Source organism: Eulemur rufifrons, chromosome 16 (genome assembly GCF_041146395.1).
Source record: "Eulemur rufifrons isolate Redbay chromosome 16, OSU_ERuf_1, whole genome shotgun sequence".
In the NCBI taxonomy this organism is placed as follows: domain Eukaryota; kingdom Metazoa; phylum Chordata; class Mammalia; order Primates; family Lemuridae; genus Eulemur; species Eulemur rufifrons.
Window position 1 is genome coordinate 38992008 of NC_090998.1, and position 27799 is coordinate 39019806.

General features: G+C 39.2%; 1 protein-coding gene across 9 annotated transcripts in view; it reads right to left on the reverse strand.

Moving 5' to 3' along the window:
* Nucleotides 1-266: 266 nt before the first annotated feature.
* RACGAP1 (Rac GTPase activating protein 1) overlaps nt 267-27799 on the reverse strand; it is a 35912-nt gene continuing 8379 nt past the window's right edge. For 4 of the 9 annotated variants that reach the window (XM_069489558.1, XM_069489557.1, XM_069489556.1 and 1 more), the window contains exons 2-17: nt 22067-22155; nt 15235-15437; nt 13716-13852; nt 12699-12768; nt 10994-11047; nt 10274-10354; nt 9753-9870; nt 9260-9390; nt 8599-8763; nt 6936-7031; nt 6651-6849; nt 4049-4154; nt 3747-3879; nt 3490-3625; nt 1766-1874; nt 267-1449 (exon numbers count right to left, since the gene is read on the reverse strand). In XM_069489558.1, the coding sequence (XP_069345659.1) occupies nt 1374-1449; nt 1766-1874; nt 3490-3625; nt 3747-3879; nt 4049-4154; nt 6651-6849; nt 6936-7031; nt 8599-8763; nt 9260-9390; nt 9753-9870; nt 10274-10354; nt 10994-11047; nt 12699-12768; nt 13716-13852; nt 15235-15437; nt 22067-22151 (1899 nt within the window). In that variant the 5' untranslated portion in view covers nt 22152-22155 and the 3' untranslated portion in view covers nt 267-1373. The remainder of the gene's footprint in view (nt 1450-1765; nt 1875-3489; nt 3626-3746; nt 3880-4048; nt 4155-6650; nt 6850-6935; nt 7032-8598; nt 8764-9259; nt 9391-9752; nt 9871-10273; nt 10355-10993; nt 11048-12698; nt 12769-13715; nt 13853-15234; nt 15438-22066; nt 22156-27799) is intronic. The other 5 variants (XM_069489559.1, XM_069489555.1, XM_069489553.1 and 2 more) reach the window with 4 other exon arrangements.

Genomic DNA, 27799 nt, shown 5'->3' on the forward strand with positions numbered 1-27799 from the left:
GCTGATGCCACCATACTCTAGCTCCTGTGACAGAGCGAGACCTGTCTCAAAAAAAAAAATAAAGTAAAATAAAAAACGAAAGAAAAATCTAGGGTTCCAGTTTGGACAAAGAAATGAAGAGACAAACTCCTAGTGGTGGTAAGGTTGAGGGGGCTGTCCAGAGTTTGGGAAATGGAGATGAACAACAGACTCAAGACACTTTGAAGGGAAATATTTTCTAAAAAGCATTGAAGGTTACCTTCCAGGACAAGAAAACCAACTTTGTGTTCATTTTGAAACGTCTATTTACTTTTTTCCAAATATCATTCCAAACGTGTTTTACAGACATGGGTCAGTACAAGTTGAGAAAAATTCTATAGAAGAAAACCATTTTTACAGACATTGAGAATAATTCTAATAGAAGAAAACGCTCACATTTATCTAGATGTGGCTATGTTCCATGGGAAAATTTCAGCATCCAAAGTGCAAAGACAAAATGACTGTGGCTTTTCTTACCACATGAAATATTGACAATCTTCCCTTACAGCCTACTCTTAATTGTTAGTTGGGATGCCAAATAGACATACTGACCTTTTAGAAGTAGGGCTCCACTGGACAAGGTTGGTGGGGGAAGTCAAGCATCAGAATGAATTCAACTTTAGATGAACAAACTGGTTTAGACACCAATCAAACCCAAAATCTAGCCAGTAGTCCATCAGAGATAAATACAAGCTGTACTATCACATTTATAAGGTTGTGCCACTTAACACTATTAAGATCTAATCAATCCAAATTAAAGCTAAGCATACTCCCACTGCTAGTTCCATTATCAACCTATCCCATTTTTATGAAGCCTCCATTCTATGTAGCTCAATTCATAATGGAGGAAGGGGAACTTCTGAGTTCTCAGAAGGAGCCCTCCTAAATCCTCTGTCCAACCCTTTCTTTAACCTGCCTTCCCACTTCCCACCCTGAGACAAGTCAGTCTTACCAGAGAGGAGGGGTTTCGGTCATTGTCTCATGGAAATCAGTTCCAAATGATATCAGAGAAAGGTCATTCCATGAGCAGCATCTGGCTTTAAGCCAAAGGGATACACCCCTGCTCCAAAAAGAATCCCAACAAATTCCATACTACCCGTTCTACCCATGGAAAGATCTCCCATCTAAAAGTTCCCAACAATGACCAGTATAAGGGTGCTGATATTATGTTACTTAAAGAGAAGGAGAGGGAGATATATATAGCTTTAATAAAACCCTTTTGCACAGTTAAACTTGATTAAAAGCCTGGAGAATGCTAAAAGTAATAGTAAGTACAGGAGGCAGCAGAGCTGAAAGTACAGGTGTATCCTTTCTTACAGTCGGTCAATGCTGGGAATTAACAGGCAGATGTGGCTTTACTTAAGCATTGGAGAAGCAAAAAAGTTGCCTTGTCGTCCTAGATTGGTGGCAGACTTGCTTTTGCTCCCAAATCTACAAAAAAAAGAGAATGAACTGGAAAAATATTACATACAAAATGGTGAATAAACAATAATATTACTTGATATAACCCACTAGAAGTAGGAAACCCTAGCTAACTATTTTGTAAGGTACTCGTAGTCACCTGAAATGAGAGACGAAAATAGTAAAAGCTCTTAGACCCTTTTTAAAGAAAGGATCCTTACGGTTCCAAGTTCCCTTTTAAAGTCTAGCTGCTAGCTAAAATCTAAATCAATTTTTCAATATGATAGGAAAGAAGTCTAAGGAAGCAGTCATTTTTTTATTTCCTAAGAAGGCTAATTTTGAATACCTGGGAGTGTTCTTGCTGAGGGTGGAGCGGACTCTCTGCGACAGGGAGCTAGATGAAGGAGTCTTGAGAAGCTGATGCTCAGGAGTGGTTACCGGCCCCAGTAAACTCACTTCAGTCAAAGTTCAGACATAATTTAAAAAGAGAGGGGGGAAAGAAAGCATCCTTTTAGATGGTCAGTTTTAAGCTGACTATCCTCTGAAGCAGTTAAGAGCTAAGGTTAGACACCTAGTAAAGTCCCAGAGATCATTTTTGTCATCATTTGTAACACATTAGTATATCTTTTGAACTATGCAGGCAGCTAACTACTCAATGAATAGCTGAGTAGTTTACTTCTTGATTTAGGCCATTCTCTAACTCCAACCTTCATAACTCCCACATTTAAACATTTGACTTTTATCTATACTAGAAAAAACAATATGCTCCCTTAAAAAGGAATTTGAGGCCAGGCTTGGTGGCTCACACCTATAATCTCAGCACTTTGGGAGGACAAGGCAGAAAGATTAGTTGAGGCCAGGAGTTCAAGACCAGACTAGGCAACATAATGAGACCCTGTCTCTATAAAACATTTTTAAAAATTAGTTGGGGCCGGGCGCGGTGGCTCACGCCTGTAATCCTAGCACTCTGGGAGGCCGAGGAGGGTGGATCGCTCAAGGTCAGGAGTTCAAGACCAGCCTGAGCAAGAGCGAGACCCCGTCTCTACTAAAAATAGAAAGAAATTATATGGACAACTAAAATATATATAGAAAAAATTAGCCGGGCATGGTGGCGCGTGCCTGTAGTCCCAGCTACTTAAGAGGCTGAGGCAGTAGGATCGCTTGAGCCCAGGAGTTTGAGGTTGCTGTGAGCTAGGCTGACGCCACGGCACTCACTCTAGCCCGGGCAACAAAGTGAGACTCTGTCTCAAAAAAAAAAAAAAAATTAGTTGGGCATGGTGGTGTATGCCCGTAGTCCTAACTACTCAGTAGACGGACATGGAAGGATCACTTGAGCCCAGGAATTCCAGGTTACAGTGAGCTATGATCATGCCACTGCGCTCCATCCTGGTTGACAGAGTGAGGCCCTGTCTCAAAAAAAAAAAAAAAAGGGATTTGAGAAAATGAAAGAATGAGTCTCTAATACCAGTAAGGTTGGAATGAAACCAGCCCATTCATACAAAATTGTTGGTGGCAATAAAAACTGGCAAATACCTTTAAGAAATCAAGTTGGCAAAACATTATCAAAAACCATAAAAATGTTCAAACCCTTTAATTCAGTGATTTCGACTCTTGGGAATTTAATCAACGAGGGGGAAGGGTATGTACATATTAATATAATGTGCGTTACAGCATTATTTGTAATTATGAAAAATAACTTTAATACCTAATAGAACATTTAAATAAATTATAGTTTACAATCATAAAAATGATAAATAAGATTATATAGTAACCCAAAAAATCCTCACAATATGCTAAGTGAAATAAGAACAAATTACACCTAAACTATCATATCTATATAAAAAATATATACCCATATGGGTAAAGAAAGGAGAACGTGGAAAAGTGCAAAAAATATATTAGGATGATAGAATAATACAAATTTTCCTTTAATTTTGGAATTTTGAAAATAAATTTAACTTTTATTGAAGAATACGAATTTCAAACAGCTCCATCAAACGCAGGGAGAGGACACATCACTAAAACTAAAGAAAGAATCAAGTTTCTGAAGAAGCACAACTTAAGCCTTACCTTTAATATCTGGTGTCTGTGGTGTTGAAAAGGCATTTGAGTTTTCAATGACATGCAGGGGGTCAATGTTCTCTTGCTCCACCATCATGAACTGACTCCAGTATTCTAGGGGCAATGAAAGCAGGCGCTCTACCACCTAAAAGCCACCAAATATGTTAGCAAACTTCCAAAGCTCAGGGCTTATGTCTCAAGTTATCAAGTCACACAAGTTCATATATATGATACACACACACACACACACACGCACAGACATCTACCTTAGGTTGGCGCTTGATGTCCTGTAACATTGTCACTGGGTCTGGATTAGACACAGCATGGGCAACTATTGTAGGGCCAAAGACTTTGGCAAGATTGGCAATATCCATTTTAGTATGTGGACTCAGAGCCACTCTAAACAAAAGAGTATTAAATTAGAAGACTTGCTCCTCTACTTAAATGCAGACCAAAGTATAAATTCTAGAAAAAAACAATTCACCTCTCATACTCCTAACACCCAACCCACATTATCTTCCCCTTGGAAAATTCCCTAACTCCCAGAACAAGTTTCTGCTGTACTCACCTCTGCAAGTGAATCATGAGGAAAGCTAATGTGTCCCTGTTGGCCTGGGGCAGTTCACCAACAGCCTGGTACATGGCAGCTATGCTGTTGTCTTCATCTGTAATTTCTGTAAATGAAAGGAAAGCACCAAGAGGCCTAGACTTCTTTCCCTTGACAGCAGGCTTCCAAGTAATCGACCCCAAAGTCTCATCTATACAGTAAGCTTCTGCAACTTCTGATTAGATTCATGACTGCATCAGACTCTAGTTTCATTAACAAGCAGGATACTGGCCAACAGCTCAATATTAGAAGTCAGAACTTTTTAAAAAATCAGCCCTTGCAGTTAGAGAAAGCAGCTGGCAACCCATATGCTAGGAAGACAAGCATACAATTGCAATGACTACAATCATCAAGAGGGTATTCATTTATAAAACATATTTAAGGGCCTACTAGGTGCCAGGTACTATTCTAAGTGCTGAGGATAAAGCAGAAGTAAACAAAGTCCTTGCCTTATGGTACAGACATTCTATTGGAGGAGTTAGTCAAAATGCAAATACAGGCCAGGCGCGGTGGCTCACACCTGTAATCCTAGCACTCTGGGAGGCCGAGGTGGGTGGATCGCTCGAGGTCAGGAGTTCGAGACCAGCCTGAGCAAGAGCGAGACCCCGTCTCTACTAAAAATAGAAAGAAATTATATGGCCAACTAAAAATATATAGAGAAAAAATTAGCCGGGCATGGTGGTGCATGTCTGTAGTCCCAGCCACTCGGGAGGCTGAGGCAGTAGGATCGCTTAAGCCCAGGAGTTTGAGGTTGCTGTGAGCTAGGCTGACGCCACGGCACTGACTCTAGCCCGGGCAACAAAGTGAGACTCTGTCTCAAAAAAAAAAAAAAAAGAAAGAAAATGCAAATACATTCCATGGTCAGTCATTGGCAAAAATAAAAAAATAAAAAAAATAAATGCAAATACATGTCAGGTAGAGTAATACATATTATAAAGAAAATAAGGCAGGCAAGAAAATAGAAAGAAATGGGAGCCATTAATTTAGACAAGGTAGTCAGAAAAGGTGTTCTTGAGGACAAATTATCTGAAGAGGTTCTGTGCCAATCATGAGTCGGAAAAAAAACAAAAGACATCTGAAGAGGAACCTGAAAGAAATAAAGGTGCAAACCACACAGATATCTAGTGTAAGAGCATTCCAGGCTGAGACAACAAATGTGAAGGCCTCAAGGTAGGGAGTAAGGTTGGCATGTCCTAAGAAATGCAAAAATTCCAGTGTAACAGGAGAGGAGGGAAAGAAGGGAAGGGTGTTCACTGAAATGATGTTGGAGAGGCTGGGCATGGTGGTTCATGCCTGTAATCCTAGCACTCTGGGAGGCTGAGGTGGGAGGATCACTTAAGCTCAGGAGTTTGAGACAAGCCTGAGCAAGAGTGAGACTCTGTCTCCACTAAACATAGAAAAATTAGCTGGGCATCATGGCATACGCCTGTAGTCCCAGCTACTTGGGAGGCTGAGGCAGTAGGATTGCTTGAGCCCAGGAGTTTGAGGTTGCAGTGAGCTAAGATGACACCACTGCACTCTACCCGGGGTGACAGAGCAAGACTCTATCTCCAAAAAAAAAAAAGAAAAAGAGAAAGACATGATGTTGAAGAAGACATAACCAGGAGCCAAATCATGTAGGGTCTTTTTGGCCATGTTTAAAACTATGGACTTTATTCTGAAAGTGATGGGAAACCAATGGAGGATACTGAGGACAGAAGGAACATCATCTAATTTAAATTTCAAAGGGACTACTCTAGCTCCTGTATGAAGATCATACATTAGAGGGTATGAGTAAAAACAGGACAATCGGTCAGTAGGTTCTTATAAAACTCTGGGGTGAGAGTATGTCAAGAGTGGTGGTAGTACTTAACACTACCATTCTTTCTGTTTTTTTTTTTTTTGAGACGGAGTCTCACTCTGTTGCCCAGGCTAGAGTGCCATGGCGTCAGCCTAGCTCACAGCAACCTCAAACTCCTGGGCTCAAGCGTTCCTCCTGCTCAGCCTCCCGAGTAGCTGGGACTATAGGCATGCACCACCATGCCCGGCTAATTTTTTACATGTATATATTTTTTAGTTGTCCAGCTAATTTCTTTCTATTTTTTTAGTAGAGATGGGGTCTCGCTCTTGCTCAGGCTGGTCTCGAACTACTGAGCTCAAACGATCAGCCCACCTCAGCCTCCCAGAATGCTAGGATTACAGGCGTGAGCCACGGTGCCCGGCCTACACTACCATTCTTGACAAATATCAAATTTAAGATATAGTTTACAAGACTGCTGACAGGCTTTGACAATGGATTAGATGTGGCATGTGAGGAAAAGAGATCAAAGATGGTTGCAACTTCAAAAGCACAGCCTAAAACTTGACCAAAACACAAGTGCAACAAAAAACCTGTTAATATGCTATACCATTTAGTAAGGAAGAAGACAGTCGGGGGGACATATATACGGTTATTCATCCATCAAACTATTTGAGCACCTACTATGTTTCAGGCACCATACAAGGCTAGAACTAAAGCCATAAAGAGTAAAAAAAATTCCTGCCCTGGTGGAACTCACATTCAAGTATCAAGATCTGCCCTTACCTGCTGCTTCCATAAAAGCTTTGTTTAGCCGAAAGGTCAGAAGGGGTTCTTTGAGGTTTCGAAGGAAGTCTTTTAGAAGGCTACAGATAGCATGGATATCATCCACTTTGCTGAGGAGGGGTACATTTTTCACTCTGAGGAATTTCTCTTTCAGCTCTTTTACTGTTCGGTCGCAGCCCGAGATCCTATACAGGCCTGTCTATCATCAAGATGATATCTTTATTTAAAAATCTCTTAATTATTAACACAAATAACAAATTCACCCTCTCCTGGGTTGACTCTTACCTCAGTCAGCCCTCTTTGCTCAATCTCATTTACACAGTGGACAACAATGGAGGGGATCATTGGAGAAGTCTGGGACACAAAATCTGCCAGCATTCCCTGAAAAAAGAGGTTTAAATTATTATTTACATCACTTAGACCAACAGGGGAAAGACCAGGTATGAAGAACCACCCCAGACTAATACTTAGGTTGGGACATCATGTCTGCTTTTGAGTTCCTAGTCACAAAGCATACGTTAAAACGGAGATTCTTGGTTATTTTTCCTACCACCACACCAGGACTGATTTATGATCATATATACCACACTCTTACATGAACAAGGAATAAGACCACCAGCTTATTCCTTGTTGGAATGGATCGCTCAAGGTCAGGAGTTCGAGACCAGCCTGAGCAAGAGCGAGACCCCGTCTCTACTAAAAATAGAAAGAAATTATATGGACGACTAAAAATATATATAGAAAAATTAGCCGGACATAGTGGCGCATGCCTGTAGTCCCAGCTACTCGGGAGGCTGAGGCAGGAGGATTGCTTGAGCCCAGGAGTTTGAGGTTGCTGTGAGCTAGGCTGACGCCACGGCACTCACTCTAGCCTGGGCAACAAAGTGAGACTCTGTCTCAAAAATAAATAAATAAATAAAAACTTTATATGCACAGAGAAGAACTCCTAATATTAGGGGAAAATAACATTTGATTTGCTGATGGGTACGCAGTCATTTTGTTTTGATTCTTGCTAATGTTGCTTGTATAATAAATGATTTCTTAATGGATTTAACTGATTTTTAGAAATAAGCAACTTAATCTTGATAGCCTAGTATGGAATATCTCTAACATAAGAGCAAGAATATTCATAGATCAAATTGTATGATTGATGGTATTTTCTTCAAAATAATTCACAGGACAGAGTTGAGAGGAGGAGATGAGGCTACTGATAAAGCAAGAATGGACATGAATTAGTAATCACCGAAGTTTAAGTGATAGGAACACGAGGTTAGTTATAACAATCTCGCTACTTTTGTATATGCTTGAAATTTTCCAAAATAGAATAGGATGGGGAGCGGCAGGACAGGAGAGAGAAGATAAGGAGAAGGGAAGGGGAGGAAAGGAGAAAGGGAAAGGACAAAGAGAAAAGGAGAAAAGAAGAATTTGGTTTAGAAAGCCTATTAAACAAACAGACAAACCCAAACAGGGCCAGGAGCAGGGGCTCATGCCTATAACCCCAGCATTCTGAGAGACCAAGGCAGAAGGATCACCTGAGGCCAGGAGCTCGAGACCAGTCTGGACAATATAGCAAGACCCCATCTCTACAGAAAATTTAAAAATTAGCCAGGTATGGTGGTGTGCACATGTAATCCCAGCTACTCAGGAGGCTAAGGTAGGAAGATCACTTGAGCCCAGGGAGTTCAAGGTTGCAGTGAGCTATAATCAAGCCACTGCACCCCAGCCTGGGCAATAGAGCAAGACTCTATCTCTTTTAAAAATAAAAACAAAAATAAAAAAATAAACCCCAACCAGGACTCTGCTATAAGTAAACATTTTACAATTTCTATTCATTATTCATGGAAGGAAATATATTTAGCATCATTAATTTTAGAACAAAAACTGATATTAAGCTTTTGAAAGGCTAATAAAGAAGCCATAAAACAATGATGGCTCCCATAAGTCATACCTCTCCAATCTTGACAGGTGTTCCTATCAGGGTAGGAATGCAGGGAAGGGGACACCGGTCCCGACACTCCGGATGAGAGACCACACGACAGTCTCGACACTTCAGAGAGAGCTTGCCAAATTTTATCCGCTTCCCACATGGAACACAGGATTCAGGTTTAATAACCTGGGAAAAAACAGAGCAGATGGAACAGAGTGGTATGAATTAGAAAATTATTATCATCAACAACCAACATTTATTGAGCACTTAGTATGTGCCAAAAAAACTTTCTAAGCTCTTTACACATATTTACTCATGTAATTCTCACAATAATCCTATAAATTAGGTTTTGTTTTCTTCATTTTAAGATGAAGAAACAAAAGCAAAAAAGAGGTTAAGTAACTCCCCTAAGATCATCCAGCTGGAAGGTAGCAGTGTACAGTAGTAGTAGTAGGAAGAATTTGTAGAAAGGAGTCAGAAAATCTGAATGTTAAATCTGCCATTTACATGAGGCTCAAACAAGTCAGTTAACTCCTCTGAGCCTCAGGGATTGGAAAAAGGAAGGAAATTTGACATTTACCTTTATAATACTGAAGTATTTAAGTTTGTTCCTGATATGTATTATTTTCATCATTAAAAAATTATACACACTCAAAACAAGAAGGAGCAATCACAGATTTACCGTCTTAGAGACAAAGTCATGCAGGCGCATCCCTCCATTATTCTGTGGCGTGCCTGCATTGTCTGTCTCAGTTTTTGGCTCTAGCTGCCTGCTGCTCAGGGTGGAGTCACTGTTCCAAGGCTGTAAAGTACCTAGGAAACAAGCAACTTTAAGCTTTGTGTCTTAAGTGGTCTGTTCTTTCTGAATTTTGGCCCCAATTTCAATATAATTGATAAACAGTAATGTGTGACCAAAACCAGAAGTGAATACGACTATGCTAAAAATAAAAATAAAAACTGTTTCAAGGAAAACTAATGTTATGTACTACTGGCTCAGAGCAGGCCAGCTTTCCAAAGGTAAAGCATGACACAAGCAGTTCTCTGGTCCTCAGTAGGCACCAGTAAGAAACTACCCAATATATCCAATCCCTGCCTCAGGAGGCTTTTAAGGAACCAACTCTCCCAAATTTTACCAGTTGTTTTATACAAGCAATTTAGTCACAAACGCAATGGACCTGTTTTCCTTCGGCTCCTGGTCCAATATGGCACAGTCTCAATAGTGGACACAGCTTCAATGGGCCCACCATCATTGGGAACAGTCACTGTAGTTTTTGCAACTATGGATTCATTTCCCTGCAACAAAAGTAGTAGTGAGGGAAGGACAAACAAAAGAATTTAAATTTTCCTCCACTATAGGGTATTTTGTAGTGGGTGAAAAATTTCTGAGTCTTAATTAAGACTTAAGATCCCAGTCTAAAACACTCTTAAGCTGAAATCTCATACTTAAGAATATAAATATAGGTCGCAGGGATACATATATACACACACACAAGTAACTAAGATTCAAACATAAAGCTGACAGTTGTTTACTTAATTTCATTCATATGGATAAAACTCTCATTCATACAGAAAAACTCTCACCAAACATGTATCTCAAAGCAATACCGCAATTTTGACTCAGAGGAGTTTGAATGCTTGGGACCCCTAATCTCTGGTGTGTTCAAGACCATAGTTCTCTTGGCCTGACTATTCTTACCTGGTCTACTGTGGAGCCAATGGAACGAGTTTTCTTTACAGGTCCAGGGGGACCATCAACAAATTGTCGGCTATTAGAGCGCTAGAGAAAGAGCAAAGACCAATAACTTTAGTGCCAAGTAGACCTAAAGCACAGAAGATAAAATTATTCCATCAGACAACTTGGATGCAAATCCTAGACACCAGGGCTACAGTAAATAACAAACAATGTAATCTCTCATTGCCCATTTCCACAAGAAGAGTAAGTTGTACCAACACAAAAACGCTCTAGAAAAAATGAGCAAGCTTCTGAGAAATTTAGATGACAGCACCAGAAAAAGTAAAGCTGTAATCCTATCTAAGGACATGAAGTCTCTGGAAACAGACTAAGTACCCTAAACAAGCACTTGCAGATAGATCTCTATATATCCCATTATACACACATTTCATCTGAAACTTATATTAGAGCACAAAGTCATGTGTAAAAATTCATATGACAACTGAAAACAAACTTAAGTATATCCTTTTCTACTGTGTGAATGAACTGAGATGCAGCCAGAACAGTGAAATAGGACAGGATCCCGTCCTGAGTTACTATTTCAAGAAATATCAACACAACCCCCACAACACAAATTCATTTGTAGTAAGTCTTTAACAATGGCCAGAGCAACATGTCAGGAGTGCAGTATCATAGCGAAATTTCCAAAGAAAACTTTTATTGTTACTATGTAACCATACATACCCTCTTTTCTCTCTTCTTTAGTTTTAAAGTCCTCACCAAAGAAGAATCCCAATCCTGTTGACAATTACACTGTATTAATTTCTTTCCTTAGTTAGGCCTCCCCTAAACCCTGCGCAAATAAATTTAGAGAAATTTAAAGGCTTCTTAAATCAGACTACCTGATTTACAATTCAAGGAGTGGGGAGGGAAGGCCCCAAGTGTTATAGCTATAGAGCTATAGTAAGTTAACATGCTTTCTTTGAAAAATTGAAGCTATTATAATAGAATCAGGAATCAATACCACAGAGGCAAGAAAAGGTTAAAGAATCAACTTTTGTCGTGATTATTTCCGGTGCCTGGTCCTTTATTTCTGATTATGTTTATAATTAGTTTTAGAACTTAGAGAATGTTAGGCATTATACTCATAGTGTGAAATGTGATCCTTGCCCTTAAGGGATTGCTATTGTCTAATCAGATTTTCTGTACAATATTGCCACTTAAAAAGTTCTAGTTTAGGAACTGGGGCCTTAAGAAATGTTGTTTACCACTGAAGAATTATTTGTCTTTTACTGTGGTCTAGGTTCAATTCTCTTAACTATTTGCCTTCATTTTAGTAGCTACCAGTGATTTCCTTACTCCTGATCATCCCTGAACACACAGCATCTAGAAACAGTCACATATAGCAAATAGTAGCTTGGCTAAATAATTTCCCCAATTCATAGTCAAGTAATTTAGTTACTGGTCGTCTGATTCAGCTTCAGTTACAACAGATTTCATATCATGGGTCTAGCACCAAAATCAGCTGATCATATGGTCTAGTTTTATTATATATCTCAGACGTAATTCTATATCATTCCTTATTTTAAAAAGGTGATGTCTAATATTTATATATATATAAAATGGCCATTTTTTTTCCTAGTCAAAACTCTGAATTTGGACAAAAAACTCTTAGCTATGTAACAAGCAGTCATCACTTGTTTTGCTATATCAGAAAACCAACTACCAACAACTTCCTCTGATTTATTGTTTTGTTTGCTAGCTTTCAGCCAGCAACAGAAAAGATACACAAACCTGGAGACTACCAGTCTCCTAAACATCAAAGACTAAAATATCAGGAGAGATGACCTTTTATGCAGAAACACCACCATAAGGTAAGAGAAAGGTACTGCCCCATAAAGGCAGGGTAATAGAGACTTTAGACATGTTAACTTTTGCTGAACAAAGCATTACATAGTGCTTAGAAACTCATCACAGTCTGCTGGCTGAAGTCCCAGGACCTCGGTTTCCTTCTAATTGTGAAATACCACTAAGCTTTCCTCAAGAACCAAACTAATTCAGAAATCAGGTACAAGTCTATTCCCTCAAGAGTAGCAAATAAACTTTGCCTGGTATATAGTCTTGCTAATTTTTTTTATTGCTAGCTGGGGCTTTAATAAGTCAAGATATAATCAATTAGTACATGCAGCTCACAGAGACCCATTAAATAAACTCAACCTCATGGTAAATCCTGAATTCTATATTTTCACTTCCAGAATCTAAATAAATATATAAGCCAGCCTCTTATGGCGCATGTGGATTTATATTTTAAACTGATAGCTCAGAATCTATAACACATCAACTAATAAAACAGTAATAAAGGATGTTCAGAAAAGAGGACAGGAGAGATGTTCCTGAGGGAGCAGGGGTAAGAAAAGTAGATAATTCTCAGACACCAAATGTTTATTACCAGTGATTCATCAGTCTTGTCAAAGCTGATATCTGATAAAATGGAACCAGATTCATCAATGGTTGACAGTCTAGATCAACAAAACAATACAGGGTTAGACACAGAAGACTGCAGAACATAAAATCCACCAACATTGAGCTGCTGGTCAAGTAACATCAGCAATTTCATAGCAAAATCTTCACTATGGAGACAATAAGCTCAAACCCTGTGGTAGGTTGCTTTTTATGGTTTTCATGGAGGAGTGCATATATATATGAGTACAGGTGCAGCACACTTGCTTTTTCAGCAAAGGTCTTATAATAGCCGTTGAAAGTTCCAGTGAGGGATACGGGTACTATTCCCTGCTGAGTTCATACTACAGGCTACCAAAAATTCACAGAGCAGAACAGTGAAGTTTAATTTGATCCCAATTGTGGCTGCTTTCTACAAAAGAGAGTAGTACCCAGCACTGGCTTTTCAAGAAATTAAGCCTGTATATCTTCTTAGTTATAAAGATACCCCATAAAACAACCAGGCAACAAAATAAATACCTGCAAGAGTGCTGACTTTTCCCTACTTATTGTACTGAGGGCGTTAAATTGAAAGCCTGGTTGAGACTATTTTAAACAGTGGTGCAGTGGAACCAAAATTATTGTCTGGTCTTGGCGCACAGAAGCCTTTTTATACCAGAAGAGCTACAAGAGCTCTCTGGAGAGTAAACACTGACAGTATTGCTGAACTGCCACTTTCACCTTTAGGTTTCTTAGCCATGTGCGGGATTAGTTATTGATGTGCAATTTAGCACCAACATCAAAATTTTACCCACGGTGAAACAACATCCTAAGGAAAGGTAAAAAATAAAAATAAATTAAATAAATAGGGAGGTCCCTGTGCCTTTATTCCCCACCCACCCTTAAACTCTTTTTCTGCTTTATTCAGCACATATTCTAGAAGCAGTGTATTTAAGAGTTCAGATAATAAGAACTTCTGACAGCTGTGTTGCTTGTGATCAGATAACAACAGATGCAGTTCCTCCACCTTTTGTTCCCAGCATTGCCGCTGGATGGTTGGCCTCTGTTGAGAAAAGCCAGAGCTGATTTTTGCTCCTCACTTAGTTGAATGCTGCCAGATGTGTCACACATGAGCATCTCTCGAATCAGCTGAATCTGTCGTTCCTACAGAGCAAGGCAGAGTAAAATATCATAACTAGCCAGGGGAGAAAGCTTCACCTCAAATTTATGGGATGGGCAGACCAGAAGACATTAAAATACAGCATTATGCAAATGGGCCTTCAGGAAGGCTGCTACACCAATAGCATATTAATTCACATCAAACCCAGATTGTGTCTCTGATTTCTGACTGGTAAAATGAACCCCATCTAGAATACTGGAGTTTCTGCTATAAGCCTTTTGGATCAAAACTGCTAATCCAAGAGGAGAGTTATGAAAAATCAGAGTCCCAAAATAGATTTCACATAGCAAAAACACTTTAGTGTCATTTTACCAGGACAATTATTGGCTTCCACAGATCAAAGCAGCCACCCACCTTTCTAAATGGTGGAACAAAATGCATTAAAATGAATACAAAGCTGTAATGCACTGGAACCAGACAATGTGAGCTTCCTGAGGCATCCAACATTGGATCAACATGGATTAGTCCCTCCTAGTAAAGGCTTTCCTTTGCACCTTGACCCACCCTGCCATATCAAAATGAAAGTGTTCTATGTCAGCCACATTGCTCATCTGGTTGAATACATCTAGCCTCTTAGCCTGAATTAGAGAGCAGTAATCAAAGGAAGAGTTAGAGTTGTCTTACATGTATCAATGACAAAGTACCAGCTATTCACATAAGGATGGATATTCTGGGTAGCACTTATAATAAACGATGAGGGATGACCAATACACTGTGACAGATCAAGTACTGACGGTTTCCCTGCCTTTCCCTCTAATTCTCATTCTTTTTTTTTTTTTTTTTTTTGAGACAGAGTCTCACTCTGTTGCCCAGGCTAGAGTGAGTGCCGTGGCGTCAGCCTAGCTCACAGCAACCTCAAACTCCTGAGCTCAAGCGATCCTCCTGTCTCAGCCTCCCGAGTAGCTGGGACTACAGGCATGCGCCACCATGCCCAGCTAATTTTTTCTATATATATATTTTAGCTGTCCATATAATTTCTTTCTATTTTTAGTAGAGATGGGGTCTCGCTCTTGCTCAGGCTGGTCTCGAACTCCTGAGCTCAAACGATCCGCCCACCTCGGCCTCCCAGAGTGCTAGGATTACAGGCGTGAGCCACCACGCCCGGCCTAATTCTCATTCTTTAAACTATCAATTGAAATCTGTCTATTAAATAATAGTTTCAAGTCTAAAGGAGAAAAAATTTAAATATCAAAATATGAAAAACAGGAGTCTAGGCTGCAATTTCAACTCTAATCAAGGGCAAATTGTCAAGGATAAGTCACTTTCAGTTCTTTAACATGAAAGAAACTGGGTATATCTGGCAAGTGGAAACTATCAGATGATACTTCCCCCTCCCCCACGATCTAGCATATAAAACAATACAAACCAGCTTTTCACAGTCAGCCTCAGCTCTCTGTCTCCGTTTGATCTCTACATCCACCTGATTACGTGCATGCTTCAGCTTAACATCCAGAGCGCTACGCTCAGTCTCCGCTTTCATCAAAAGATCCTTGTATTTCCCCAGCTCATGGTCTGTTCTTTGCCACTTTTTACGGAAATCCTCAAAGTCCTTCGCCAACTGGATGAATTCTGAGGAAAGGGGGAAAACTTTAATAATTCAAGCACCAAATAGAATTCAACTGTTCTAATAAATGGTTAGCTTCATTCCAAATACATAATTAAGGGACCAGCTGAACTATAGGCAAATCCAGCTGAAAATAACCAGGAGCAGATCTTGGATATGTCTGTCACTCTAGATGAGAGCTTTGTGAGGAGCAATTCCTGTTTCAATAGGCCACTTACTTTTGGCTTAGCCAGTGGCATCTGCTATGGAATATATAACTCATTAGTCACCTGGCTCCAGATGTAACACTAACACTGAAAGCTCCTGAACAGAAGGCAATCAAAGGGGGATACCTTTGGGGCAGTTGTCACGCACCAGGATAGTTACAGCTATAAAACAAAAACAGCCTCCTTCAGTCACACATTACTGCACCAGAGAGATGTTAAACAGCAAATTCAAATGTAACTGCTGTAATATGCTCCAGTAGATATAGATTAATATTATAGATGTCTAGGCCTGCAATTCCGTTCAGCTATATAATTATACAAATATTGATTTAAAAGTAAAGAGCCAATTTGCTTTTGCTGTTTAACACTGCCCTGAAGGGTATGTAAACATACCAGTTGGAAAAACAGGAAGAGAAGATTCACACTAGCTTTTGAAACGTCACTGATAGCAGAATGTAAACTCTCTTCAAATGTCTGCACAGAAGCATTGCTTTCAAGGCAGCAACTCAAAGCAAGATAACCTTGGTGGCATTCATTCTTATCACCTGATTTTGGCAAAGACTATTCTACAATGTATTTGCAAAAGTGCCTTACAATTTTCCAGTTAACCTCAATCTACCTCTAAGCATCACTCTCCACCAGCACCATGGAAGAAGGTTCCAAGGTATACATCTGCTGCTGGTCAAACTAACCTAGTTTACAGCTAAACTAGGCCAAAGTCACACAAAGCTAGCAGATTCTTAGGAGGTAAGTGCACTTTTCCCAATTGAATTTAACCTAAGAGTTTAGAAACAATAGAGTGTCCTTTTTAAGCAATTTAAATAATTTAAATATCAAACAAATTAGGATACCAACTCATGCTAGAGAAACAAACCAAGTCATAAGGAAACTTTAGTTTTCAGTAAACAACAAATTTTAGCAAAATAGGATATTATGACCCAATTATCTTAGACAATACAAATACCAAAGATAGAAAAGTAAACTATCACAATTCCAATAGTTTTAAACAACAATGTGCTGGCTTAATTAACAGTCTGGAACACATTACTATTTTATTTTTTAATTTAAAGAAAAAAACCAATACATCCTTTTGCAAATTTAACAATTTCAACATTATAGATTCACAAAGGGAAAAAAACGAGCTAGTTTTTTGCCATGTTCACTCTGACAATTCATCAATTCATTCAGCATTTATGATTTGTACACTTTTGTGACGTATGCAACACTTCAACTTCAAAACAATAAAGAACAAAAAACACACTTTTCAACTACACAGTCTAAAAACTTTCTATTTCCACATTGTGGTCAATTATATAGTATTTCTAAACATAGATTGCATACACACTCAAGTATTTACTGAACTGAAAAACAATTTTGAGAATAAAAAGATTTTCATCTGACCTAATTTTGCTGGTTTGTTTATTCTTTAGGATACTCCTTTTTGATAAGTCTTATTAAATTTGGGCTTTAATTCCTATTCATTGTTAATTGGCATATATTTTAGGTCCAAATTAGATGAAGATGGAACTCAAAACCACACAAAATATCCGTTCATTTCAAGGAAAGAGTTCTTGTTTTGTTGCCTTTTTTTTTTTTTTCTTTTTCAGACAGTGTTGCTCTGTTGCCCAGGCTAGAATGCTGCAGCGTCAGCCTAGCTTACAGCAACCTCAAACTCCTGGGCTCAAATGATCCTCCTGTCTCAAGCCTCACAAGTAGCTGGGACTACAGGGGCATACCACCATGCCTGGCTAATTTTTTCTATTTCTAGTAGAGTCGGGGTCTGTCTCCATTTCTGTTTTTAGTTCCTCTCAAACTCCTGAGCTCAAGCAATTCTCCTGTCTCAGCCTCCCAGAAGTGCTAGGATTATAGGTGTGAGCCACCTTGCCCAGCTGAGTTCTTGTTTTAATAATACAAATTGTTCAATTACTGGTTCAGCTTAAGTTAGACCTAAAGCACAACATTTATATACCTGATTAAGATATTACTAGCACAACATTTATATACCTGATTAAGATATTACTTTTATGTACAATTCTGCTATGAATGAAGTTTGTTAGGATTGGGCACTTAGGACCACCACAAACCAGGAAAAATTTTGATGTTGGAGATCAGTAAACATGGTATTTTTTTTGGTTTGTGAATCACAATTCAGCTTGATACTAGCCCATCATGAAGTACACATTCAAAAGATTTATTAAATTTAAATTAACAGTATCTCCTTTAAAAAAGTTATGTATATACTAAACTATGAAGTACATCTATCAAAAGGGAGGGAGAGGGAAATTTCCTTAAAAGAAATTGAGAATAATCATTGATTCATTTAAAAAAAATGTATCAGTCCAGGCGCAGTGGCTCATTCCTGTAATCTCAGCACTTTGGGACGCCAAGGAGGAAGGATCACTTGATGCCAGGAGTTCAAGACCAGTCTGAAAAACATGAGTAAGACTCCATCTCTACAAATAAAAAAAAAAAAAAATTAGCCAGGCACAGTGGTGTGTGCCTGTAGCCCCAGCTACTCGGGAGGCTGAGGCAGAAGGATCGATTGAGCCCAGGAATTTGGGGTTACAGTGAGCTATGCTCATACCACTGCACTCTAACCTGAGTGATAGAGTAAGACATTGTCTCTAAAAAATAAATTCTTAAATAAGTTTAAAAAATAAAAAATATACATCAGGATTTGGTTCATAGTTCAGCATACAGATTTAAATCGTTCCAGAAATCCTGATCCTTTTTCAGGTCACTCCCCTTGGGGCCTTTGCATGGGCTCTTCTCTTTGTCTTCCCCGCTACCCTAAGCTTCTTCTTCTTTTTTTTATTTTATTTTATTTATTTTTTTTTTTGAGACGGTCTCACTCTGTTGCCTGGGCTAGAGTGCCGTGGCGTCAGCCTAGCTCCCAGCAACCTCAAATTCCTGGGCTCGAGCAATCCTTCTGCCTCAGCCTTCCAAGTAGCTGGGACTATAGGCATGTGCCACGATGCCCGGCTAATTTTTTTCTATATAAATATATTTTTTAGTTGTCCAGATAATTTCTTTCTATTTTTAGTAGAGACAGGGTCTCACTCTTGCTCAGGCTGGTCTCCAACTCCTGAACTCAAGCGATCCCCCAACCTCGGGCTCCCAGAGTGCTAGGATTACAGGCGTGAGCCACCTTGCCCGGCCCTCTCTAAGCTTCTTATGGGCAAGGACCCTGTGTCTTTTTTGCTTTTATCTCCAGTGCCTTGCACCTTGTCTAGCACATCGCAGGCACGTAAATATTTGTTGAATGATTCAATGAAGAACTGTTGTTCGGCTGGGGCGGTGGCTCATGCCTGTAATCCTAACACCTGGGAGGTGGAGGGATCGTTTGAGCTCAGGAGTTCAAAACCAGCCTGAGCAAGAGCGAGACCCCGTCTCTACTAAAAAAATAGAAAGAAATTAGTTGGACAACTAAAAATATACAGAAAAAAATCAGCCGGGCATAGTGGCGCATGCCTGTAGTCCCAGCTACTCGGGAGGCTGAGGCAGAAGGATTGCTTGAGCCCAGGAGTTTAAGGTTGCTGTGAGCTAGGCTGACGCCACAGCACTCTAGCCAGGACTCTGCCTCAAAAAAAAAAAAAAAAAAAAAAAAAGAACTGTTGTTTGTACCAAACTTAAACTCTAGGCATTCAAGACCACCTTACCAGTCTAATCAAACTTACCTCCCACTGCTACACAACAAATACCTTCTCTAGCTAAACCAATCTTGTCACTGTCCCTAGAACACCCATACTCATTTCTGCCTTCTCACTTGTGACCAAGCTATGCACTCCAAATGGAATGCCCTACCTTCTCCTTTACATACCCACTTACCAAGTCCCACCTGCTCTGTGAATCCTTTCCTAATCAGTTTGCTCCACATTAAATCCTTCTAGACTTCCCAAAGGCATATATTTTGATACTTGTACATCTTCTGTTTCATGAGAAAAAAATCCCGTCTCTGAAACTAAAATACCATAATCTTCCCAAAGACAGGTACCATGTCACATACACTTTAGTATCTCCTACTGTACATAGTATAGCACAAACCTAGTATGTCACTGGCACACAATGGGCACCTGATAAATCTTAAATTACACCTGTTCCTAATTTAAACACCAATGAGATCAAAAAAGCTCAAGCAGCTTATGACAAAATAAAAATAGATCCAGGCATGGTGGCATGCACCTGTATTTCCAGCTACTTGGGAGGCTGAGGTGGGTGGATGGCTTGAGGCCAAGAGTTCAAGACCAACCAGAGTGATATAGTGAGACCCTGTTCTCAAAACACAGAAATAAATAAATAAATAAATAACATAAAAACCATGTGGACGGGAGAAAAGATAACAAAATACTTAGGCTATTAAACTCATTTTATTTATTTATTTATTTTCCTTCTGATTTCCCAGTGACTTTGGACTTAGCTTTTTAAAAAACCATATAAAAAAGAGAAAGAGGAATGAAGTTACAAAGAAAGGCAAGAATAAGGAGTCAGTGGATACTTAGGCATGGGAAAAATTCCGAAGGGTCTAAGAAGAAGACAGATACTATGCTGGATGAACAAATAAGATTCCTGAGTCAGAAACCACTGAGCCACTTTAGTTCCTAAAAATCCAACATTCCAAGATAGAGATTTGGAGAGGGGGGTGAAATGTATCTCTAATTTACAAGAGAAATCAATGGAAAGATAAAACTTTGCTTATAAAATAAGGATACCTGTCAAAATAAATATATTGGTTTTGGGGTTTTTGGTGGGTTTTTTGGCATAATCACTTTCAAAGTATTTTCACAACTAGTATCTCAATTTATCCCCAAATCCTCACAGCACTCCCACAAAGAAAACAAAGACATTTAAATTCCTATTTTACAGATGGAGAAACAGATACAGAAAAAACGAGTAAAGCCAGCACTAATTATCAACACTCTAAACACCAGACTCATCCCTCTGCCCCCACATCCTATTAGCTGCCTCCTCCCAGAGGTCTTTTCATCACAGTCTCTTCCACTCATTTCCCTCTATGTCCATTTTCAGAACCACCATTCCAGTTAGGGCTTTTACTGCCTCTTTTTGAGCTATGGCAAACATCTCATTCCTAGTCAGTATCCCAGCCTCCACCTCTAATGCAGCCCACACCTCTGCCAGGGTAATCTTCCCACAGCACAGCTCTGATTATGTCACTCCCCCTTACTCCTATTCCTCTCAAGCCCCACACCCTCTTGCCTCCACACAGGCTGTTGCCTGACCTAAAATGTCCTCTTTCATCTCTGCCTATTGGGATCCTACCCTATATTTAAGGCTAACTCAAACCCTATTTTCCTCCATGAAACCACCTAGTTATACCTTTTCCTAACTCAACATGTCCTGGAAAATTTGAGAGGTTCCCACAAAATATTTGCTAAATGAACCTGAGTTTTAAGATCGCTTATTCCATACTCTTCCCCACTAGACTCCAAAGCAATCCATTTTCTGAGATGACGTGACCTCAAAAAAGAGCCTAATTAGTATGCTATCATGGTTACTGAGCTGGTACCAGATGACAGGGTCATGCAGTAGCTATTAGAGAGAGAAAATAGAATATTGTTTTGAAAGGCCTGGAAGTGGAAAAGAGCTATTAAAAACATCAATCAATTTAAAGAAAATACTGAATGGCATAAGTAAGATGTCATACTAAGTACTATGGAAATTAAAAAAAGTTTAAGACGCAGTTTTGCATTACTTTTATACTACGGAGGCTGAGTTGAGAGCAACATTTAGTAAATTAAGTATTAACGAAATCTGAAATAGGAAAGGATGGCAACACAAAGAGAAGCTGGTAGAGAATAATTCCCTTAGATCACATACATCAATACCATCAGCCCCACTTTTCCTTTCTTGCTAATTTATTTCCCAGACTGTTCCCTCTATCAGCACCTCCTTTTTCTCCCCAGTTCTCCACCCTATCTCAATCTTTGATTACTAAAGTAACAAATATATGATGTAGCGAAAGCAGATGCCTAGTCCCTCCTGCAAAAAGAAATTATGACTTTTTCCCTTCTTCAACTGAAAATGTTTTATAGAACACAGAAAAATCCCAAGATAAAAAAATATAGACAACTACTAAAGAAAAAAGCAAAATCCTTGGAAAACCAGGAGTGTTTTCCCAGTTCACGGTACAAAAATGAAATTGGCAACAATGCTAACTATTAAGTTGAAAAAGAACCTTGATAATGAAAAAGTCTGGGTAAAATCCATTTTAGAGCAAATACAGAAAAAGTTTTAGTGACCATTTAGAATGAGTGCCCATTAGGCTTTGATAATGGATAAGTGACCATCATTTTCTTTTTGTAACCCAAATGAAAACCAACTTTAAGACTGGAACATACTTCAGCTGTGTAGAAAACCCAAATCTGCAATGTGTTTTTTCTCTTTGCACATGCCAGCTCAGAATGACTTACGGAGTTCATTTCCTTCACTGAGAATCTCCACCCGGCGCACAAGCTGCTCAAACAGATTCCGCAAATTCAGCATCGTAGTATCCATCTTTCTGCCAAGAAATCAAATATATACATTAGGGATCCTGCCTTCTTCCCCTCAACAAAGGATTCAATAGCAGTCCAGTACCGCCATCAGTGACCAACATCTGCATTCTTCCATTTATAGCTACCATTATAAGAATTTCTTTTTTTTTTTTTTTCTTGTTTTTTTCTTTACTCATGCTTCTCCATGGGTTGGAAAGAATTTCAAACCAACAGCACATGTTTTGTGTGATCCTTATTATAAAAACAAACTTGGAACGTTAAAGACTCACTTGTAAATTAGAAAACTATTTCAGACTTCTGAATATAATACCTCCTTCCTGCTTGCCTACTTCTTCCCCTGTACTGCAATCACTCCAGAGCAGAGAAGAAAGCAATTAGGAAGGAATATGTCAGTTGATAACTAGGTGACCAACTACAAAATGCGATTGTTCAAGTCAAACTTATTAACATAACACTTTTGCCACTTTAATCTTTCTGGACTTCGAAGATTTACAATGTAACTTAAAAGGTCTATTTTTTATTTTATTTTTAGCTAATGCCCCTGTTGCAACTGCCTCTTAAAATGCAAGACATGGTCAGCACATTTCCTACCAACAGCACAGATGACGTCACACAAGTGATTAAGTGGGGAAATCGCCAGCTCAGCAGCACAAGAATTATTTCTGTAATGCAGGGCTCTCTGCTGGACTGTGTGCAGGGACTATGTCTAATAAATTTATACGAAGCATAGGCAAAGGATTATGTTGTACCACATTCTGGCAACACAGAGACAATACACCACCTTCACAGTTAGAAGGGCAAAGGAAAAACATTTGCTACTGAGTTCTGTATAGCGAATTTCAGGCTTCATATTCCCCTCCCCCTTTCAAAGACCTACTGATAATACAGTCAAGACAGTGCCCTCACAGGCAGTTCTATTCCAAATAGACTTTAACTGGGAACACATTGGGGAAAAAAGATCTTCATTTAACAGTCCAGAAAGACAGACATCAACTGGATGTTATGAAAATTATCAAGAAAGTGAAATAAAAAGTCAAATTTCATTTGAAAATTGAATGTGCTCAGAAATACCATTAAAGGATACCTCTTATGTCTACCCTACCCTGACCATTCCTTCAACATTCTAGTCCAGCTCATCTCGTGAATCTAAATAAAACTTTAACAACTCTTTTGTAAAGGTTTAGTGATTTTGCAATGTTCATAAGACTGTACCACAAGTTACAAGGGCAAGGGAAAAAATACCAAAAAACCCCACAAAGTACAAAGTAATATATGAACATAAAGATATTTTCTATCAAATGCTATAGAACTATTCATTTGTACTCACATGATGATTGCTGTAATAGCAAAAAAAAATTTCAATTCTAAGACTGGATACAATATATACCTGAATCAGGGCCGGAAACCAAGATTTTCAAATGGCAATGTATCTGTTCCAAGCTACATAATCACAGCAAGCTGCTAAGCAACCAGACCAACAAATGTATTACAAAGATCTTTCTCTAAACTAAGAACAAAACTACAGAATAGCATTAAAACCAGTAGGAAGAGATCTGGAAGTCATGGAGATACCCATAGATTTAACAACATAACAAAATAGGCAAACATACCCAAGTGCTACAGGACAGAAGCAAGGACATGATATTCAATAGTTGATTAAAATGATGATTTCCTTTGGCTCCCAGTAAAAATGGAAGACACTAATCAGTAGTTTTAATATGGTGTTGATTTCTATCATCTCAGCACTCACCTATATATTCTGAGACCATAAGACAGCAAGCTCAGTACCATAGGAAAACTTCTAGCTGTTCAAGAATGCAGAAAAGGTAGGCGGGGCACGGCGGCTCACGCCTATAATCCTAGCACTCTGGGAGGCTGAGAGAAGGATTGCTTGAGCTCAGGAGTTCAAGACCAGCCTGAGCAAGATCGAGACCCCCGTCTCTACTAAAAATAGAAAGAAATTAGCTGGACAATTAAAAATATATAGAAAAAATTAGCCAGGCATGGTGGCACATGCCTGTAGTTCCAGCTACCCGGGAGGCTGAGGCAGTAGAATCGCTTGAGCCCAGGAGTTTTGAGGTTGCTGTGAGCTAGGCTGACACCATGGCACTCTAGCCCAGGCAAGAGAGTGAGACTCTGTCTCAAAAAAAAAAAAAAGAATGCAGAAAATGAAAAGTTCATGGTACTAGAAAAACTGGTTTAAAAAATTTTTTCTCCAGGCTGGAGTGCAGTGGCATCATTATAGCTCACTGCAGCCTCAAATTCCTGGGCTCAAGCAATCCTCCCACCAGCCTCCCAAGTTGCTGGGACTATAGGTGTGCGCCGCCATGCTCAGCTAATTTTTAAAAATTTTTTGTAAAGACTAGGTGGTCTTGCTATGTTTCTCAGGCTAGTCTTGAACTCCTGGCCTCAAGCTATCAATCCTCCTGCCTCGGCCTCCCAAAGTGCTAGGATTACAAGCATTTACACCACACCCAGCCCTTCGAAGGTTTTTAAGTCTTAAATGATAATACAACCTGATCCTTTGTCCTTGTCATGGTTTGAATGTTTGTGTCCCTCCAAAATTCAGGTTGAAACTTAATCCCCAATGCAGTAGTATTAAGAGGTAGGACCTTTAGGAGGTAATTACATCAACAGGGCTCAACCATCATCAATGGGATTAGTGTCTTTATAAAACCAATTAAGGTCATCCAGCTCTTTTTGCCCTTTGACCCTGTGAGGATGCAGGGAGAAGAGACCATCTCAGAAGCAGAAAATGAGCCCTTACCATACCAGAATCTGCTGACACCTTGATCTTTGACCTCTCAGAAGTGTAAGAATAGGCCGGGAGCGGTGGCTCACGCCTGTAATCCTAGCACTCTGGGAGGCCAAGGCAGGCGGATGGTTTGAGCTCAGGAGTTCCAGACCAGCCTGAGCAAGAGCCAGACCCCATCTCTCCTAAAAATAGAAAGAAATTATAAGGACAACTAAAAATATATAGAAAAAATTAGCTGGGCATGGTGGCGCATGCCTGTAGTCCCAGTACTCAGGAGGCTGAGGCATAAAGATCACTTGAGCCCAGGAGTTTGAGGTTGCTGTGAGCTAGGCTGATGCCACCGCACTCCATCCCGGGCAACAGAGTGAGACTCTGTCTCAAAAAAAAAAAAAAAAAAAAAAAAAGAAAGTGTAAGAAATAAATTTGTATCATTTATAAATTACCCAGTCTAAGGTATTTTCTTTCTTTCTTTTTTTTTTTAGCCCCACTGAACTCTGAGGAATAAGGTATTTTCTTTAATACCAGGATCGAACTGAGACAGTCCCCTTAAAAAAAAAAAAAAAAAAAAATCCTTACATTTTTCAAGTTTCTCTTGTCCATTATTCTTCTTCCCTATATTCTTTGTGCACACCACTCCCTGGAGTGAGGGTTGAGGGAGATACTCTCTTGAAAACACAAACCTGATTCCTGAAAACACTAAAGACACAGAGAACCTTATATGGCAACATCTCACCACAGTAACTGGTATACATACAACTCAGACAATATACATTGTTCTCCTCCAGTGATGCCTAGTACTTAAGAGACAGCTGTTTAACTAAACTCCCTCCAGAGAAGGAGTAGTCAAAACAAACAAACAAACAAACAAACCAACCACTAAACTCCCAGTGCTCCGTTATAAAACAACAAAGAGGTAATACTTAACTGTCAGATCCTCATAGTCTCCAGAATTAGAGTTTTACAAATATATTGTAAAACTTATAGATTATTCTTCCCTCTCAACACCAAACATTCCCTAAAGTTCAATCTTCCAAACTCACAAAGAACTTATCCAACTATTTCACTTTAGCCATCATATCTCTACAGATAACTCACCAATTTATCTCTTCAGACCTAGTCTCTCTCCTAACTCCTAGCTATCCTGCTGCTTTCAATTTGCCTGGGATGCCCCAGATGTTGTACTTGATTTTGAGACATTGTTCTACCCTTCCCCCCCCCATATAAATCAACAACCCTACCCACCAAACTAACCTATTCCCTACCTTACTATCAATTTTGATTTCCCTGTTTCTAATCATTCTCCAAGTCACTCATTTCTAAACTTCAGAATCACCACTGGTCATTCCCTCTCCTACAAGCATAATCACCAAAACTTGTGGACTCTTCTCTCATGTGTATACTATACCCACCCCCTTATCACTTGCAGGTTGAGCTCCCTGCCTCCAGTCTTTCCCCCACTGCTTTGCTCAGTTGCTGCCCAAACACACACCTTGCACTCTGTTTTAACTTTACCACGTTTCTGCCCTCTGTCCCAGGTAGACTGTAAATGTGAGGGGAGAAACATTACATTTGATACTACTGTATTACACACACAAACATGCAGTATTTAACATGATCTTGTATACAAAACAAATATTTGATAAATGGAAGTCAGAATGAACACACATGTACACACTCATGACACTATTGTCAAAAGAATTTCCAGGCCAGGTGCAGTGTGGCTCACACCTGTAAGCCCAGCACTTTGCAAGGCTGAAGCGGGAGGATCACTTGAGCCCAGGAGTTTGAGGCTGCAGTGAGCTATGATGTCACCATTGTACTCTAACCTGGGGAACAGAGCGAGACCTTGTCTTGGAAAAAGTAATTTTTTCATTCTACCTCAATGTTAATTATCAATGTTTAATATAGCTTAGAACAAAAAACAATTAAAAAAGGTTGGGTGGGGAGCAGAAGTCCTAGGATAAAGCTTTAACTCTTCTACCTACCAGTAGTATAACTTTCAGTAAATCACTTAAAATTCTTAAGACTCATCCACAAAGTTGGAAACACTAACATTTGCCCTGTTTACCTCACAGAATATAAATTAATGTGGGTAAAAATTTTATAACGTATAAATTGAATCTTACTACCAAAATATAAGGTATATTATAGTGGGTATAAAGTGGGTTTGTATTTTGGTTTTGTTTTGGTTTTGGTCTGATAGCTGTTATTTACATCCTAAAACAGTAATTCCCAAATCTAGTTTTTTTCTCAGGCTGTCTCGGCTGTCTCCACATACGTATAACACTAAACTCAGAATTTTAGACCATCCTTTTAAATAGTGCTATATAGATAGAAAGAAAGGAAACCACCAGTATTTACTAGATGCCTTCAAAGTGATTCAGACACTAGACATTTCACTTATTTTTTTCCTTAAGTGAATTTGACTATTTTAATTATCTCCAATTTACAGACAATAGACAACTAAGGCTCAGAGACCTTAAATGACTATTGAATGCTGAGCTCACATGAAACCCAGGTCTGAGTCCAAAATCTATGTTCTTTCCAACCCAACACATTGAAGAGAAAACATGTTATAAAAATATCAATTAGACCATATATGTTGCAGACATTCTTGGACACCTCCTCCAAATCATAGTGTGTCATACAAAGAGTGATGCATATAAAAAACAGATCATATCTAGAATCCAGACTAAGAAGAATCAAGGAGATAGCAAAATTAGACCAGGTTTAGGCTTTTAAAAAAGCTGTGGCTTCTGAAGAGTTAGTTCTCCTCTAACACAGGTTTATTTAGGGTAATCCAAAAACAGCACTAGCAGAATATAATCGTCTTCCCTTTATATGCTGGGGGATCATATATTTTTATTAACATTCTACAGAAGTGACTCTCAGGA